We start from the raw sequence: 17,766 nt of genomic DNA on the forward strand, positions 1-17,766 counted from the left end.
ATCATGATTTGAATCATGATTTGAATCATGATTCAAAACACAAACATGAATCACAATATCACAGAATCAGCGTTTAGACGACCTTCATTCCAATGCTGTTTCTCCTCAGATTCGGGCCAATCCAGTGCGCATCACTAGTGCGCAGTTTGACAGAGGAAGTTTTTCGCACGTGTTTCGGCTCTCGAAAAATCTTTTGCTTCCAGAATTCAGTCTATACCTCATTTTGTTTACTTCTATCATATAGGGTCCATATGCTTCTATTCATCTTGTTAGTTTATCCAAAATGGTGTTCGGAAGTGAATTTCAGCGTAGATCCAATTTAATATTGATACTGTATACTCAACAACAACTGAGATCATTGTCTGTCCAGTTAATTCATTTACTAGAACTTGAAGTTGAAGACATGACCAAAAAATGAAAAGTAGTGGACGATGGGATGACCAACACAGAACTTGAACGTGACAAGAAATGCATGCGTAGTACATAATCATGTACATACAATGAGCATATAGAGCGCCTTGAGCTTGGCAAGAGTCGAACCGAAAGTAGCCCGACACAACAGTGAGGTCATAGAATCATGATTGTAATCACGATATCGTTTAGTCGAACATTTTCGTACGTGATTCTGCAGAAACGTCTTTCCAAACGCCCTTTTTTTCGTGTTTCATGTTTGTGATTCTAATCATGATTATATTCAATTTCGACTAAACGCAATCGTGATTCTGCAGAATCATGATTTGAATCATGATTCAGATCATGATTCTAGCGTAAAAAAGTGGCGGATAAACGCACCCCAAGTTTAAAGGTCAAACCCACCCCAGAAAAAAATGTTGCTTTGAATAAATAGAGAAAAATCAAACTAGCATAACGCTGAAAATTTCATCAAAATCGGATACGAAATATGAAAGTTATGACATTTTAAAGTTTCGCTTATTTTTCACAAAACAGTGATATGCACAACTCAGTGGCATGCAAATGAGACAATTGATGATGTCCCTCACTATTCATTTTGTTTATAATGTTTGAATCATACAAAATTTCATCTTTTACAGATTTGACAATAAGGACCAACTTGACTGAACCATAAAGTATTAAACAATGTTAATTCCACATGTTCAGGGAGGAATTACATGTACCGTAATCATTGTTTCACTTGATAATGAGAAAACTAAAATATTTCATATTACATATAAAAAATACCAAAGAAATAGTGAGTGGGTGACGCCATCAGTCTCCTCATTTGTATATCGAACAGGATGTGCATGTACTGTTTGTGAAATTAAGCGAAAATGTCATAACTTTTTCGTTTTACATCCAGTTTTGATGAAATTTTCAGTGTAATGCTTGTTGGATTTTTCTCTTTTTATTCAAAGAAACTTTTGTTTGGGTGGATTTGTCCTTCAATTGTTTCTTATTTATGAATAGGGTTTGTTAATTTTGTGGACCATAGTCAAAATACCATTTCCTTATATCTGATTGGTTAATTGATAAAATATTAAATGTGGGTGCATTGTCCCAAGTGATATTATTGAAAAAGACAAGTCAGCGTTGACCAGGCCCCGTCTTACAAAGATTTACGATTGATCCGATTAATCGCAACTATGGAAAGCCAGCAAAGTCAACCTATAAAATGCTTGTTTGTTCAAAAAAATTTATAGATATAAATGTATATCCATAAATTCATTGATTTCTTGACAATTTGGTGTTCTCTCCTTTGTTTACAAAGGACATTTTGCAAATTTCCAATTGGCCTATATAAAAAATTGAAATAATGAAAATTAAAAAAAAAAAAAAATTATGACACAAATGGATTTCCATAGAGTTACGATCGATCAGATCACATGCAACTATGGAAAGCCACAAAGTCAACATGAGAAATGCATGTTTGTTCAAAACAGAATTCTAGATATGAATGTATATCCATACAGTCATCGATTTCTTGACAATTTGGCGTGTTTTCCTTTGTTTACAAAGGACAATTTGCAAATTTCCTGTAGAAAAAAATTGTGACATTGATGGATTTCCATAGAGTTACGATTGATTGGATCAATCGTGGATCAATCGTTACTCTTTGTAAGACGGGGCCCCTGGACTTCATCTTGTTCTAATCTTAGTTATTATATGTTCACCCTTCTTCAGTTTAAATTAATTTATGTTGATACAGGTAGGAGAGCATTTTTTATTGGAACAAGAAAGCAAAGGAGACTGGAAAAAGTTATTTTGAGAGTGTTACCAGTTGTTGATTAATGATGATACATGATGATTGTTGAAGATGATGATGATGAAGATGATGATTGATACATAATTGGTAATGTTTGAAGATGATTGATGACTAATGATGATGATGATTGATGTTGATGATTGATGGATGATAACGGTGATTGATGAGTGATGATTGAACTTTGAAGATTGCTGGTTGAAGATTGAAAATAATGATGAAGATACCAATAATTAATGATACTTGATGATGACAATACAATTATGATGGTGGGCCCTAAGTCTGCGCACCTAACAATTTGAGTTAAGATTTAACATGAATTTCTTCTTATTTCACAAAATCTTTTGGATAATAATGTTCCTTATATTATTGAGAGTAAGTATACCAAATTTCTCATTAAAAAATGAAAGAAAATATAGGATTTTCTTGAAAAAACCTCGGGCAGTCATTTTCAGATTGAAAAAAAAAATGGTACCCCATGTCTGCGCACTCATTCACTTTGCACACGATTCGGGGATTTTGATGAGAAAGGCTGTATTTTGAGGCCGTCACATGAAATGCCCTGAATTCATTCTTTTTTCACCATTTTGAGTCGGATTTTTTTATAAATACCTGTCTATGTATTGCATGTGTAAAGTTCGTGCTCGTTGCGTATCTTCTTTTACTAGAATCGCGCAGATACGCGGGTGCGCAGACTTGGGAGACCGCGCAGACATGGGGGAACTGACCATACAATACTTGATGACTCATGATTATTGCCATTGGTAGGCCCTACTGATGTTTTATCATGACAAACAAGACAATTATTATTATAAAAAAAAAAAAAATACCTTTCAGGAGAGAGAATAGGCCTGAAACAAAGAGAGGGATTATCATTCAGACATCATCAAAAGGAAGACAGACAGACAAGTAGATTCGAGAATCAACAGGGACACGATACTAGATCTAGTCAATATGACAATACTGTTACTAATTTTCTAGTCTAAATAAATGTTTGGTCCAATCTAAATCACAGTAATAAACAATAACAGAGATAATCATGATTATCTCTATTGGTATTTACCAGCCCAATTCTCTGACTCTGTTTCATGCATGGTTTTTATTTAATTTTTGCCTTTGCTCCAGTTAAAAGTTAGTTCATCAGTTTATCATGTTCAACTTTCGCGTTGACAATGGTCAATGTTACTTGTTAATGTTAGACTTAGTCTTAGAGACATCGATCCATTTTCATTCTTATTTTTAACAATAAACACCTTATGACTCACCTTTGTCAAATTTTGTGATCTATAGATGTACCTGTGAAGTGTAATCTGGAGCTTTTACTTATCAATGTCGATTTCCAAATCTTCGAAAACAACACATAAGTTAGGCTCACAGTCAGAGTCACTCACTCAGCTCAGCCTCAGACAAGTCTCGACTCGTGGCAGAATGTTTCAAATAACTCTACCTTAACGTTAGATCTATAGAATAATACCTGAATTCCTCTAAAATACTAAACTATAGCTGGATGACTGCAAAGTCAAATTTCATTCTACGGCGCCATAGTTGGTAATAAACAAACGAAGAAACGTGGTCCTCACAGATCAGAAATAAAACTTAGTCGCATTCCAAAGCCTAGTGCAATTTGCCCATATTGCACGTAGCATGCGCTAGCTATTTGCTCGTGACCCGATGACAACAAAAATGGCGGAACGTATGGGTTCTTTTACTTGTTCCAGGAGTGTAAGATCCCACGTTATTTTTATCTGATGAATTATACACTAGCCTATACGAATTGATAAATATTGTATATTTGATATATAGTGGTTGATTATTTTAATCGAAATTATACGATCTATTAGGAATATTTAAGAGAATTCCTCGAATATCCCTATTAATTTTACCCTTTGAGCGAATGATAGAATCCATTTACTGACCTATATACCAGATAGGTCAAAGTACCCCTGGACAAGAATTATTCATACACAAAGCCGCTTTATTTACAAACAAAAATTGGGGAGGGGCCGCTGCGTGGGATCGTATCTTCCGCGTTACAGTATTCGATACGTTCGGGCACGTGGGCTAATTCAGGCGGGGGAAATTTGTAGGCGCTGTCGCTGTCGCTATCACTTGTGGAAGCGGGGAAGAGATGGATTGACGGGGGTGGTCGATATTTTCACTATAACCTACGCTGTTTTGAAGGGACAACTAATCCAAATAAACTTGAAAAAATATATATATATTTTTGTATTGTCGATCCCGAGCTCGATCCGTCCTGAGTTAGTTCAAAGACCTAAGCTAAAACCATGGAGCTACCCAGTGGCGTACCTAGGATTTTCCACAGGGGGGGAAAATCGGCCGCCAAAAAATTTGACAAGCAAAAAAAAAAAAAAAAAAAGGTCTTCAATAAAAAAATTTAGGTTCTCGTACCATAAAATAATTTGACAAGCAAAAAAAAAAAAAAAAAAAAAAGGTCTTCAGGCTCTCTTCAGGGGGGGCATTAAAGGTCTTCAAGTTCGTCAGGGGGGGCAAGAAAGGTCTTTTAAGCTCGTCAGGGGGGGCAGGTATATTTCTTTTGTATGGGTTGTGGCTCGTCAGGGGGGGGGGCAGAGTGCCCCCTCTGCCCCCCCCCCCCGTAGGTACGCTAGTGGAGCTACCACATCAGACGTACCCGGGGACTCGAAGTAAGTTACGATTACGTCATCATGCCGACATGCGAATTGTGCCACGCCCATGCACGGACACACCCTCTCCGTACCATGTGTATAGCCTAAATATTCTTGGAAGATATGTGGGCCGTTTAAAAGTACGGAGCCTTTAAAGTGCCATCGACTTGACGACTTGGCGAGATACTATATCTTGCCATGTCGACATAATAACCTTATTATGTCGACATGGCGAGATACGTTATCTTACCAAATCGACTTATAAAAAGTTATGTGTCGACATGGCGAGATACATTATGTCGCCAAGTCGACTTATAAAAGGTTATATGTCGACATGGCGAGATAACTTATCTTGCCAAGTTGACTTATGAAAATTTATATGTCAACATGGCGAGATATTTGATCTAGCCAAGTCGACTTATAAAAAGTTATATGTCAACTTGGCGAGATATTTGGACTCTCGCCGGGCCTTAGACACTTCATATCTCGCCATGTTGACATATAATGTTCTATAAGTCAACTTGGCAAGATAACATATCTCGCCATATCGACACATAAATTTTTATAAGTCGACTTGGCGAGATAACGCATCTCGCCATGTCGACATATAACTTTTTGTAAGTCGACTTGGCGAGATCTCGCCATGTCGGTATATAACTTTTAATAAGTCGACTTGGCAGACAAAAGAAAGTAAGAGAAAATGAAAGGAAGGAGAAAAAAAAGAAGAATGGAAGGAAGAGGAGAAGAAATGAATGGAAAAAGAATAAAGATGAAGAAATGGAAGAAAGGGAAAAAAATGTGTATATGCATGTGTGTATATATATATATATATCTTGTTTACTAACACCATCTCCATGTCCATCTAACTTACAACCTTGATTTAACAATGCACCATTTCATTTATTAAAGCCCTCATTTTGGATGCCCCCATAAATTTCGAATCATCCGAACCTCCCCATATCAAATTTTTTTTTTCTTTACAAAACAAAACGGACATACATGTATTTGATTGGTATATGCGAGATAATTTCACGGGAAAAGACTCTTTAACAGTTTATTTCTATATTTCTTTTCCGAGTTTCAAGACTATAGAGTATCCCAAAGGGAGCCCCCTGTCTACACCGGAGAGACAGGACGATGTCTGGACGGTGTCGTAAGAAGGGACGGGATCATGCGGTAACCTGCAAGATACGATAGTCTTTATAATTATAATAATAATAATTTCAGCAGCTTCTTTTTGCCAATAATAATAATTAGAAGAAAAAAACAAAGAAAGGAGAGGAACGATTTTAAAGGAAACGTCGAAGAAAAGAAAGAAAATAATAGTTGGCCTAATGAGTTGGCGGTAATAGTCAAATATGACTGGTCGCCATTAATTTCCAACAAACAACAAACAACGATAACGTATCTCGACATGTCGACATAATAAGGTTATTATGTCGACATGGCAAGATAAAGTATCTCGCCAAGTCGTCAAGTCGATGGCACTTTAAAGGCTCTGTATAAAAGAGATACTACGACTATTGCAACTTTGGCATTTATATGGCAACTACTAGTATCATTTCGTAACAGTGCTCATAAACATTAACCAATCAAGTTTTCCACGGTAGTTTAAAATAATGGCAACTTTACAGCAGTTGTAAGCTTTACAAACGAGCCCCGGGCCAAACAATGAAGAATCTGTTTCCCTAATCATGAAGGAATTGAATCCAGAAAATCGGATATGAGGAAGGAAATTTAGAACATTTTTTCTTTTCTCTTATTTTCACAAATAGTGGTATGCACATCCCGGCCAGTATGCCATAGGCGGATCCAGGAGGGGGGGGGGGGCCGAAAAAAAAGGGGAAAAAAAATTAAGGGAAAAGAGAGGGGAAAAAGAAGAGAAAAAAAAGAGGAGGAAGACGAATGAATGAAATAATGTAAGGGGAAGACTTCGAGCTCGCATTGCATATTCGATTAGATATATCATCTTGCTCGATAAAAAAGGCTGATATGGAGCTTAAAATATCAAGTTCTGAAGTCAATATACAAAACAGATTTCAGCTTGGACATCGAGCTTTATTACATCAATAATAAGATTATAGTATTTTCATGAATTTGTAATAATAAAATTGTCCCCTCTTCAGAAGGGAATATCGACAAGCATTATCCCGCACTTAGGAAGAGGAATTGGAAGATAGTCATCATTTTTCATATTATGTCCTTAGAATAACCCGGTCCTAGGTCAAAATGATAATAATAATAAGATCTCATAAAAATACCAACCCACGCTTTGCCTCGAAATCCACTTCACAATTTTCCTACACAGTGATTGAATTAGTGCTCAAATTGACCCCATTTCAGATCGGAATATTAAATATTTTCAGCTCGCGCTTCGCGCACTCATTATTTGTTTTCATTATTAAAAAGATGTATTTAGAATGCCCAGATTCTAAATTTAACTCTAAAACACGCGATTCGCAGCTTGTTCTTTATTTAAAACATGCTTAAATTCCTCAATTATAGATCAGAACATCAAAATATTTCTGCGCGCGCTTCGCGCTCGTATTATCAATATAGGAACATACCCAATTAACCATCATTTTCATGATTTACAAAACATGTATATAATGTCTCGCCTTTAGGTCTAACTCTCATCTTTTTCCCGCTCACGCTTCGCGCTCGCATAGTTCTTGATTGCAAGAAGTGCTTAGAATGTCCATTTTTTAGGTCGGGATGTCATAAATTTTTAGCTCGAGCTTTGCGCTAGCATTATTTGATTGTTGAAATATGTATCGTATTCATGGCTAACTGAAAACAGTCCTTAACAGGTCCCTTTTCGATCAGACCAGAACGTAGGCCAATATGAAAAATTTCTGCTTGCGCTTCGCGCTCGCAGAAATTAGCCTATATAGTTATGTACGCATCTTTTGTTCAGGATCACAAACATTGCCAAGAATGTTCAATTTTCAGGACAAAATACATGAAATTTCAAAAAAAAAAAAAAAAAAAAAAAAATCGCTTGCACTATTCAAATAGGGCTTATGAGATTAGTATATATCTATGTTGTTTAAATAGCTAAGAAGTGACTGTTTAGACTACCTCTACAAAAAAAAAAAACAATTTCAAGCGGCCAATAGGGGAAAATATGACTGAAAAAAAAACATTTCGCCCCACCCCCTATTGGTGAAGGATGGATCCGCCCCTGTATGCCAATGAGTGAGTCAATACAATGATAATATGTTACACACTGCTTCTTTGTGAGGTGGAAATTTGCATTTTATATAAACTTGATGACAAAACGAATCTAAATACAATTCTTATTCTCTGTATCACTGGTTTGGGGGGAATCGAATGATTAAAAAAAGTGATCTTATCAGAAGTTTAGATGGTTTGCACGTGTATCCTCTCTTTTACTGTCCTTTAACTCTTCCATTTATGACAGTATATCTAGTGAGGTACAGATATTGTTTGCAATTTTGAAAAAAATGATTGAAATATTCAATTTTCAGGTCAGAATATCAAAAATTTGATGCACTTTCTCGCTCGCATTATCCTTTTCATGAATTCCTTAATAAACGTACTAAATTCATCTTTTTCATGTTATTTTATTTAAAAAAAAATCGCGCTTGACGCTTGTACCATTTATTCAGTCCATATGAAACTATCTTAGTTTGTAAAAAAAAGGTAACATCCTCACCTTTTAAAAATATTTTTTAGGGAGCTCAAGGTGTGTGTGGGGGGGAAGGCTACCCCCTCGTACCAGACCCGCCCTGCTTATATGATCTCATATAAGCTATCGTGTCGCCGTTTGCAGCTTCACAGCAAAGAAAATAAAGCAGCTACAGAAAGTTGCATGATTGATCAGGCCTACCCGCTCTTCGTATTCATCTTTACTAGTAAACCTTTATTAAACACAAATATATTACCCGATGAGTTAATATTTCTGGAAACCGCTGTTTACCTTCAAGTTACATGCACATTCCTGAATATTTAAGCTCTTATTTACCCCGGTATTTACCATACCTCATATTGTATCCATCGAAAGCCCCATTCCACGGAGAGCAAGATCTCTGAAAGACTGAAGTAAGACCATGAAATTTGTTTAATCTTTCAAAGATCTTTCAGTGAATTTTTAAAGATATCCGAGGTTTTTTACGATCTTTCAGTGGTCTTCGTGAAACGGTTCAAAACAGTGTTTCAGCGGTCTTTCAAGAAAAGGGTATTTTGGTGGTCTTTCAGCGGTCTTTCGATGAACTTTCAAAGTTCTTATTCGTATTTCCATGATCTTTCGACAGTCTCTCAAGATTTTTGCGGAGATCACTGCAAGACTCATAAGAGATTATTGAAAGATCATTCAAAGACCAGGCAAAGTCCATGGAATGAATTCTGAAAGATCCCTTGTTGCAGAAAAAAATCTCTGATTGAAAAATATCTAGAAGACAAGCCTAAGCCCAGTACCAATCACTTTTTGGAGCTCTTTGAGGGGTCTTTCTGAGCCATTTCACAGGGATGACAAATTTCAGTGATCTTGGAGACTATTGTAAGACTTTGCCAATTTTTGGTCTTTGAAAGGTCCTTCAAAGGACTCCCCTCTGTGGAATGGGGTCTAAGGCCCCCATAATAACACAATATTCCATATTTTATATAAGCTCGGGTTCTATCTCTCTGAAAAATAATCAAGACAATTATATAAATTCAAATTCATATTTATCAAAGGTAATAATTGATACAGGGCTATGGGAACGATTTTTTAGTGGGGGTGCTGATGTAAATTTGAAAAGCAAAAAAAAATAATAATAAAAAGAAAAGGGTTTTCACCACAAAATATGGAGGTCAAATTGGTCCCGAGAAATCTGAAAAGCAAAAAAAAAGGGTTTCACTACGAAATGGAGGTCAAATTATCCCCGACAAATTTGAAATGAAAGAAAAAAAAGAGGGGGGGGGGGTTCACTGCAAAATGAAGGGCATTTTAGTAACATTTTTCAATTTCTACACATCTTCCAAAATACCTGGGGGTGCTGCCTATGGAGAATAATACACGCAGCGCCTCCAAGGAATTTTTCCAAGGCCATGGATCGATACGATTTTTTTTTTTTTCCTTCTTTATTTGGGATATGTACATTTTTTACGTGAGCTCCATTTTAAAGTATCTTAAGTTTCATTAACTAAATATATCTACAATTATTATCATCTAAAAATCATTATTATTTCTAGAATGAATATTATCATCAATATTGTTATTACATTATTATCATTATTGTTATTATTATTTATATTATGGTCATTATTGTTATCATCATCATCATTATCGTTATTATTGGTATAATTTATGAAATGTTTTTATTTTAAAGTGGAATGAAATGAATCACCACAAACTGTTTTACTTTTATGAAGTCTACCAGATAGGGTTTAACGTTTCAGGTGGGCGTTTCTTCAAGCTTTTTGTAAAGTGAATCTCACGCATGACTGGAATGTGTTCTTCGCTGCCAAGTCAGCTACAGAGGAGTATAGCTGTCGGATCTATTGCACTTTTACTTTCAACCAGCATAAATGAGATGAAACAGTACAGGATATACAGTTCATATAATTGAAGATGATGAATAAGTTGATAAAGACAAATGGTGACTGTAAATAAACTCTGCAAACTGATATGATCTTCTGTAGCTCTAAAATCTTATCTCCAATCTATCTTATCCAAACTGACCCGAGTTCATAAATGCCCTTTTTTTCTGGTCAAGACTCTCTACAGCCAGACAGCTGTGGTTCAGCCTTGAGTAGTTGGGAGTTTGTCCATAACTGTACTTCATAATTTTACTCTGAATTGGGAGGAGTGTATGCATAGGAGTGGGCCAGTTGGTGAGGAGGAATGTAGTGAATAAATAACCCCATAAAATGTGTGTGCGTCAGAGGTTTAGCTCGAAGGAGTAATACTTTCTGAAGAAAGTTGGAGTCGGTAAACAGATGGTTTCCTGTTATACTTCCTGTATATATTAATGAATATATGAGATATGTCTAATATCATCACATAGCAATACCATTTAGCATAAGGGTCACCAGTCAACCGTATAGTCGTTTGTGCAAGCTTTATGAAACACCTCTACCAGAATCAGTTTGAATAATCTATGGAATGTCAGGTAGGTGTATCATACCAATGTTGACTTTACATATAGACTGGTGACACATTCTCGTGCTAAATAATATATCCCTAAATGGAACTGAATGAGCACCCAAGACATTTTTCAGTCATGCAAAGTTGGGCTAACTCCCGGGAGGGGGGGGGGGGGGCTACTTAGCATAAATGTATGATACGTATGTGCCGTGGTTGAGACCCCCATTTTCAGCCTAAATTCCCATTCCAGAGCATCACCAATTTAGAAAGACATAGAAATTCCTATTTTTCCCCGTTCCAGAGACCCTCAAATTTGTGGTTTCTCGTTCCAGTGTGCGCCCATCATGAACTACTCAGCCAGTCAGGACGGCGAACTCGATCGACGAGAGTCTCTAGTGTTCCAGAGACGCCCATTTTTGATGCGATCAGTTTCAGAGCAATGCATTTTTAGCAATCAAGGGCCGTTCCGGAGACCCCCATTTTAAGGACCAATATTTAGTTCCTGAGCCCCCTATTTTCGACTTTGGTGTGGCACATAGGTATCATGTTATAAATCGGGGGGGGGGGCTAACTTTACAACAAGCATTATAAAACACTTACCAGGAACCCATTGCAGAAAGTGATGCGATCAAATGCAATTCTAATAATCAAACACAACTTTAGTTTTAACCAATGATTAACGGATATTAGGGATTTCAGCTTGATTTTTGTAAGCGCGTTTGAACAAAACTCTTTCTAAAACGGGTCCAAGACACTGAAATTCAGAAAGAGTTTAAATAGGTTATGAATATAAGCAATTTCAATACAATATTTGAAATAAATAATACAGTAATGAACTTGTTTGACTCAGTAAACATTCTTACAACTGCAGGGATGTCAACCCATTATCAAAATGATGCAGTATTTTGAGGGATTATAAAAAAAAAGGATAATTAAGGGTGCAAACAGAGTATTTTAAACTTTCTCTCGAGGGCATCTGCATAATATGATTTTGAGAATTCGTTTTTTCATGAAAGCTACAGTATTTTCATTAAAAGGGGGTAAAATACTGCAAAAAGGAACAGTTGGCATCTCTGCAATTGTGCGAACATGTGGAAATGAAACAATTCACAAGAAATGAAAAGACCGTTCAAAAACAATAACTCATTGAATAACATTTTATTGTGGGTATACATACAAGGTACTTCATTAGCTCAAAATCAATTCAGTATTTTTTTTTATCATTTTCAATTATATTTTACATTCGATTGTGCAAGTTTTACTGTTCAATATATAAGCATGTAGAATGACCAAGGCATGTAAACATTACAAGTACACTTTCATTTGCTGTGTTATTGCAAATTTACAGACAGAAATGCACTGTGCATCGTGCTACAGACAAAAGCAACCAACACATACTGGTATGATAGCACTAACTGTTATTGCTAAGATACCTTAACCTTATAATCATAAGTCTACATGAAGCAAAGGAACAGAAGTGAAGGTTTGGGATTTGACTGGAAAAGCACACAAAAATTGCATAATTTCTAGGAAAAAATCATATGATTTCTAGGAAAATTGTCAGCTATCTTTTAAGAAGTAATATAATCGAAAGCAAAGTCTGTTTGCTATCCATACAAACTCATATGATGGTTCTTATGTCTCAATGCATACCAACCCCCTTTCCATTTACTTGAATATCAAGAATTGGAACCGATTGTAACAAATTGCAATCCTTGTAGATAGCAGTCCTCGTGAAAAGTAAAATAATCCAAACATACATGCATGGACTGGTCATGTACAAATACAACATATATATATCATCCAGCTTACACGTTTCCATTTCTCAGACAAGAAACTCATTCTCTTGCAAAAAAAATTAACACAAAACATAGAGTTACTGGTAACCATTAAAATGACAATATATTTTTTCCTGAATTTAGGTGTTAGGATGGTGGTAGATTGCTTGTGACTGTAGATATTTCTACCTGCTTCTCTGCATATATATTTTTCTGTAGAGAGATTAAAAGAAATGCTTAAACTAATACAAAAGTCACACCACTGATAGATGCAGGAAAGATTGAACATATACTAATAAAAATAAACAAATCAAATCAATTGTCTGATGATTCATTTGATATGTCGCATAGCTGATTCTCAGAATCTATTTGCAATATCATGAAGTAACCAAGTTATAAATCATTGGTTTTTTTTATCCAGAACATTGGAGAGAAAGAGAGAGAGAGAGAGAGAGAGAGAGAGAGAGAGAGAGAGAAAGAGTGATATGTGGATGGAATTAGGTAGATGGGCGGAGGGGGAGGTGGGGGGGGGGGGGTTAATAGAGGGGAATACATAATACAAATACATTGTACATTACACGGTATCAAACAATAAAAAGAAAATCAGATATTTGCACATGGTGATCACGAGTTGTCCGAATTTGGCTAAGAAAAATAATAGAGGCAAGAATCTATGAATCAAAATAGACAAAACTAAACTGTATCTGATGTCTGCTGAGCTGACGATATTAAAAAATCAACAACCCTAAACAGTATTTTATGATGATTTCTGAGATGCAATCAAATTGATTGTACGGATATAGCATATTACATTAAACACGAAATATAAACAGTATTTTATGATGATTTCTGAGTTGCTATCAAATCAATTGTACGTATAATGGCATTTCCATGTAGGCTTTGGCTGTTTGGCAAGGCACTATACATAGCACACATTGTTGATGATTTGGTTTGTAATGTAAATTAACATGGATGATACAAAAACACAATACAAAAAAAACCAGCACGTTCTGATTCTTGGCTTCTGGCTGCCGTGTAGATCAAGGCACGTGGAACTAAAAAATGGCGACCCTGGGTTTGTTGTTTATTGCTAATACCATTTGGTGATCAAAATAATTCATAACCACATTTCCTGTCTGAATAGGTGATTAAATAATAATCAGACTATTTTTCAACTTATATCTCTTTTTCTTTTATGATTTTCTGCTGCAATAGATTTAAAACCTCCCACAATGATGGTCATAAACATTAGATCATTTAAAGAAAGACATTTGAATGTCCACTAATTCCCTGCACATTTAATGTAAAAACCGCAGAGTACAATCAGACTTTGTTTTGAAATATCACTTGATTATTAAAACAAGTCTTTTGTTAAATCCTTTTGTTAAATCGTGAATTTTGTTTCCATAAGCATATTTTTTGTACCAATTCTGCCATCAGAAATAATATGTAAAATACACTTTGCACTTTGATGACAATTTTTTACATCCTTAAAGAACTAATGCTGAATGTGAGTTGATATTCATTTCATTACAAAGTTACAATGCATTAACAAATACAAAATACATCACACAGGCACTTGGATGTATGCAGATTCTTACTGTTTGAAATAATTGCAGTGCTTTTGCAAATGTCGTCAAAATACTGAATTACAAATTGTTTTCAATGAACTACACCTACTCTAAATACAATACCAGCTAATACCATCTACCATAAACGCTACTAAAAATAATCATTTAAATAGAAAAAAAAAATGCATGTATACATAATAAATGATTACACCAAACAGTACAATTAAAACAATTTATAAATATAACACTTTAAATGTGTATATGCAAATTAAGGTGAACAGAGATACATTGAGGGTTAAACCTTCAAACCATAAATACATCATTTTTGTTCCATTTGTTCCTGGCTAAAATCATTTCTCATACATAAACAATAAAATCATAATAATACCCAGCTTGCTAATGTGAAATACCAGCATTTCGACTAAATTACCCAGAAGGCAGTCTTCAAAAATCATAGACTCGGTAACAATCGACATCATCAAAACATAACCCCTACCTACCTCCATGAAGTATGAAGCTCTCCAACTCAAATTTACATTGTTTTTGAAGAGTTCTTTATAAATAATTCTCCAGCTCAAAATTTTGAAGCTATAGATCACATTGGAATATCCAATGCTTCGATATTACACAAGCTAAGCATATACAATCTCACTGGCCAGTTAAAGCAAAGATTCTTATCTTATGCACATGCAGTACAAGGCTCACATAACATTACCATTCTGATATCTTACAACATTTGTAATCATTATGCACATCATTTTTTGGACATAGTTGATCATCAAAGCTTCTTTCTTTCTTCAAGCCATGACAGGATTTTAGCTTTTCATAACTTCATGCTATCACTATTATCCAGACTGGGATAAAAGCAAGATATCTATAGAAGTAATAGCAACAGGTCATGACCCTTACATAATATTACATTATATTTGTTGCAAAATAACTGTACATTTGGGAATCATTTCAAATATTCAATTGATTAATCAATATTACTTGGATTTACAATGGATATATAAAAAGAGATATAAAGAATACATGATTTTCTTCTTTTTTTCATGCTGTATCTGTAGCAGTGGCTTCGAGGAGGCATGTTTTTGAAACCTCTGATCTACAAAATGAACACATATCATTTCATGAATGTTTTATTTAACTGCACAGCCATAAATACAAGGGAATGACTGGAAATAGCATCCAACTTTTTTTTTCTCTCTCCATTCCAAATGAATGGCGAATCGGTTCCCACATTCTTTAAACATAAAATTCTAGCGTTAGTTACAGTACAGGACCAAGCGGCTGTAGGATTCCATGCAGCTGATCAGCAAAGAAATTTACAGACGTTATAAACTCTACGACCGATGGTGTTGCATTCATGCCACAGTTACGGTGTTGTTCAGACCGAGCTCGCCTTCTACGGTGGCCTGAAAGAGAAAATTATGGGAATAAAGATTGAAAAAAAAGTTATAACTGGTCATGATATATGAAGAGAGGACCACATAACACAAACCTTAGTAATCAATCATGGGCTGATTTCTATGATCAATTACATTGATAATTGTGAATAATCAATTGTAAAAATTAGCCACGCAATCAATTGCTAAACTTAATGATATAGGCCCGTACTCTGAACTCGGGTTTAAATCAAACCCTTGTTTAAAGTTGTGGTTTAACTATGGAGAGCCAATTGGAGCACAAATCCCTAACAGAACACTAACTCATATGACACCCAAATTGTTCATAAATGTCCGGGAATGATAACTGAAGTATTTTTCTTCATTATGAAAGCAAAAGGAAACAAAATAGTAAACATAAGAAATATACAATATGAACAGAATTTTTTAACTTTTGGCTCCCCATAATTTTAGCACAGTGTTAAACCATGGTCTAATTTAAAAAAGACTTCAGAATACGGGCCATAGGGTGTTTCATAAAGGACTTTTAACTGTTGTAACTTTGCCATTATCGTAACTACCATGGTAACCTTGATTATGATTGGCTGCTGAGCCCTGTTACCATGGTAGTTGCCATAATGGCAAAGTTACAACAGTTGTAAGTCCTTTATGAAACAGGCCCAAGGTCATGATAGATAATGAAAGGTTTACATCCCGATGGACAGCATTGTACAGCAACAGTAACTCGGTACATAGCATTTCAATATTTCTAAATTCTTGGGGACATTTCATAAAAGTCGCCAACATTGACTATACAGCTTGGGAAATCATTATTAGACCTTGCTGAATGAGAGCTTCGTAGGCAAATAAATTATTTGAATTTATTCGAATATTGACCCTCTGTATTTTAATTTTCTGATTGTCTCTATATTTGTATGCCCAACGGGTCGTGTGGTCCAGTGGTTAGAGCATTGGACTCATAATCGCAAGGTTGTGAGTTCGAATCCCAACTCTGCCATTGTCTCCACTTTGATAAAAAGGCCCAAGAGTGATATCTGTCGTCTATTACGTCAGCCACTATGACTGATTAACCTAGACGTAAAATGTTTCCAAGGTAATTGGTTATATACCAGCTTGGCGTTTACCAGCAAAAAATGCTGTCCTGCCGAGTTCCTACGGTAGTTACCACAAACAGAAACAGAAAACAGAATTGTTGTGATATTTTCATTTTCATATTCTTTATTGTTCTTTTCTTTGCTAATAGTGCTTTGCAACTTCTGTATAAAGCACTTTATGAATTTTGTACATTATTATCTAATAATTATTTCCCAAACTGTATTATAAACTTTGACAATATCAGTGAAATCCTTGATTTCTGACTGTTCTGATTGTCAGAATAGGACAATTTGTCAAAGCTGACAAGCTTCATTAAATAGTGTCCAGATCCAAACTATTTATATTTGATGGTTTTCTAATGCATCATAACTCCTCAAATTTTCCTAGATCTATATGTTTCATGATTTTTTTCCTCTCTTTCTTTTTGTGATTTAAATGTAATCAATTTTCACTGCAGACAACAAGAACACGCTTCTGGTACATTTAAGTTACAAAACGTTCCTCACTATGTTGAAACTCAAAGCGTAACACAAGACAAAAATCTTTGAAGTATACAATTTCTAAATAGAAAATGAACAAAGTATAGCACCACTGCAATCACGGACCCAAATAAAAATGCAAACAAAGAGAATGAAAGCCAATAATTTAGCTGACCATTAAATGTTCATGTCTGTATCACACAAAGATGATTTCATAAACGTGTAATTTCTAAAATTATGTTGTGAGATAAAATATGCATGCACATCAAATATAGAAAATACAATATCAAAATCTCGGATTGCAGTTTGAAGACGATATAAAGCTATGAACCAGAAATATATCTACATTTTCATGCACATATCAAAACACACAGAGGTATAACTCCTCTGATAATTTTTATATCAAAAGACTATTGTAACCCTGGTTATCATCTGTGTCTTTAATACAGACAGAGCTCAAAATTTGATGATAGCCAATCAATG

The 17,766-nt window shown here is 35.2% G+C and overlaps 2 protein-coding genes across 5 annotated transcripts in view; both read right to left on the reverse strand.

The window, feature by feature from the left end:
* The window catches only part of LOC129264303 (5'-AMP-activated protein kinase subunit beta-2-like), a 29,649-nt gene extending 25,752 nt beyond the window's left edge, over positions 1-3,897 (reverse strand). Inside the window, exon 1 of one of the 2 annotated variants that reach the window (XM_064102939.1) lies at positions 3,484-3,897. The gene's annotated coding sequence lies outside the window, so the exon portion shown is untranslated. The remainder of the gene's footprint in view (positions 1-3,483) is intronic. The other variant, XM_064102937.1, reaches the window with a different exon arrangement.
* An 8,200-nt stretch (positions 3,898-12,097) lies between these two features.
* LOC129264302 (cell surface glycoprotein 1-like) overlaps positions 12,098-17,766 on the reverse strand; it is a 38,679-nt gene continuing 33,010 nt past the window's right edge. For all 3 annotated transcript variants that reach the window (XM_054902154.2, XM_054902153.2, XM_064102940.1), the window contains exon 10: positions 12,098-15,718. In XM_054902154.2, the coding sequence (XP_054758129.2) occupies positions 15,668-15,718 (51 nt within the window). In that variant the 3' untranslated portion in view covers positions 12,098-15,667. The remainder of the gene's footprint in view (positions 15,719-17,766) is intronic.

The sequence above is a fragment of the Lytechinus pictus genome, chromosome 7 (assembly GCF_037042905.1).
Source record: "Lytechinus pictus isolate F3 Inbred chromosome 7, Lp3.0, whole genome shotgun sequence".
Taxonomy (NCBI): Eukaryota; Metazoa; Echinodermata; class Echinoidea; order Temnopleuroida; family Toxopneustidae; genus Lytechinus; species Lytechinus pictus.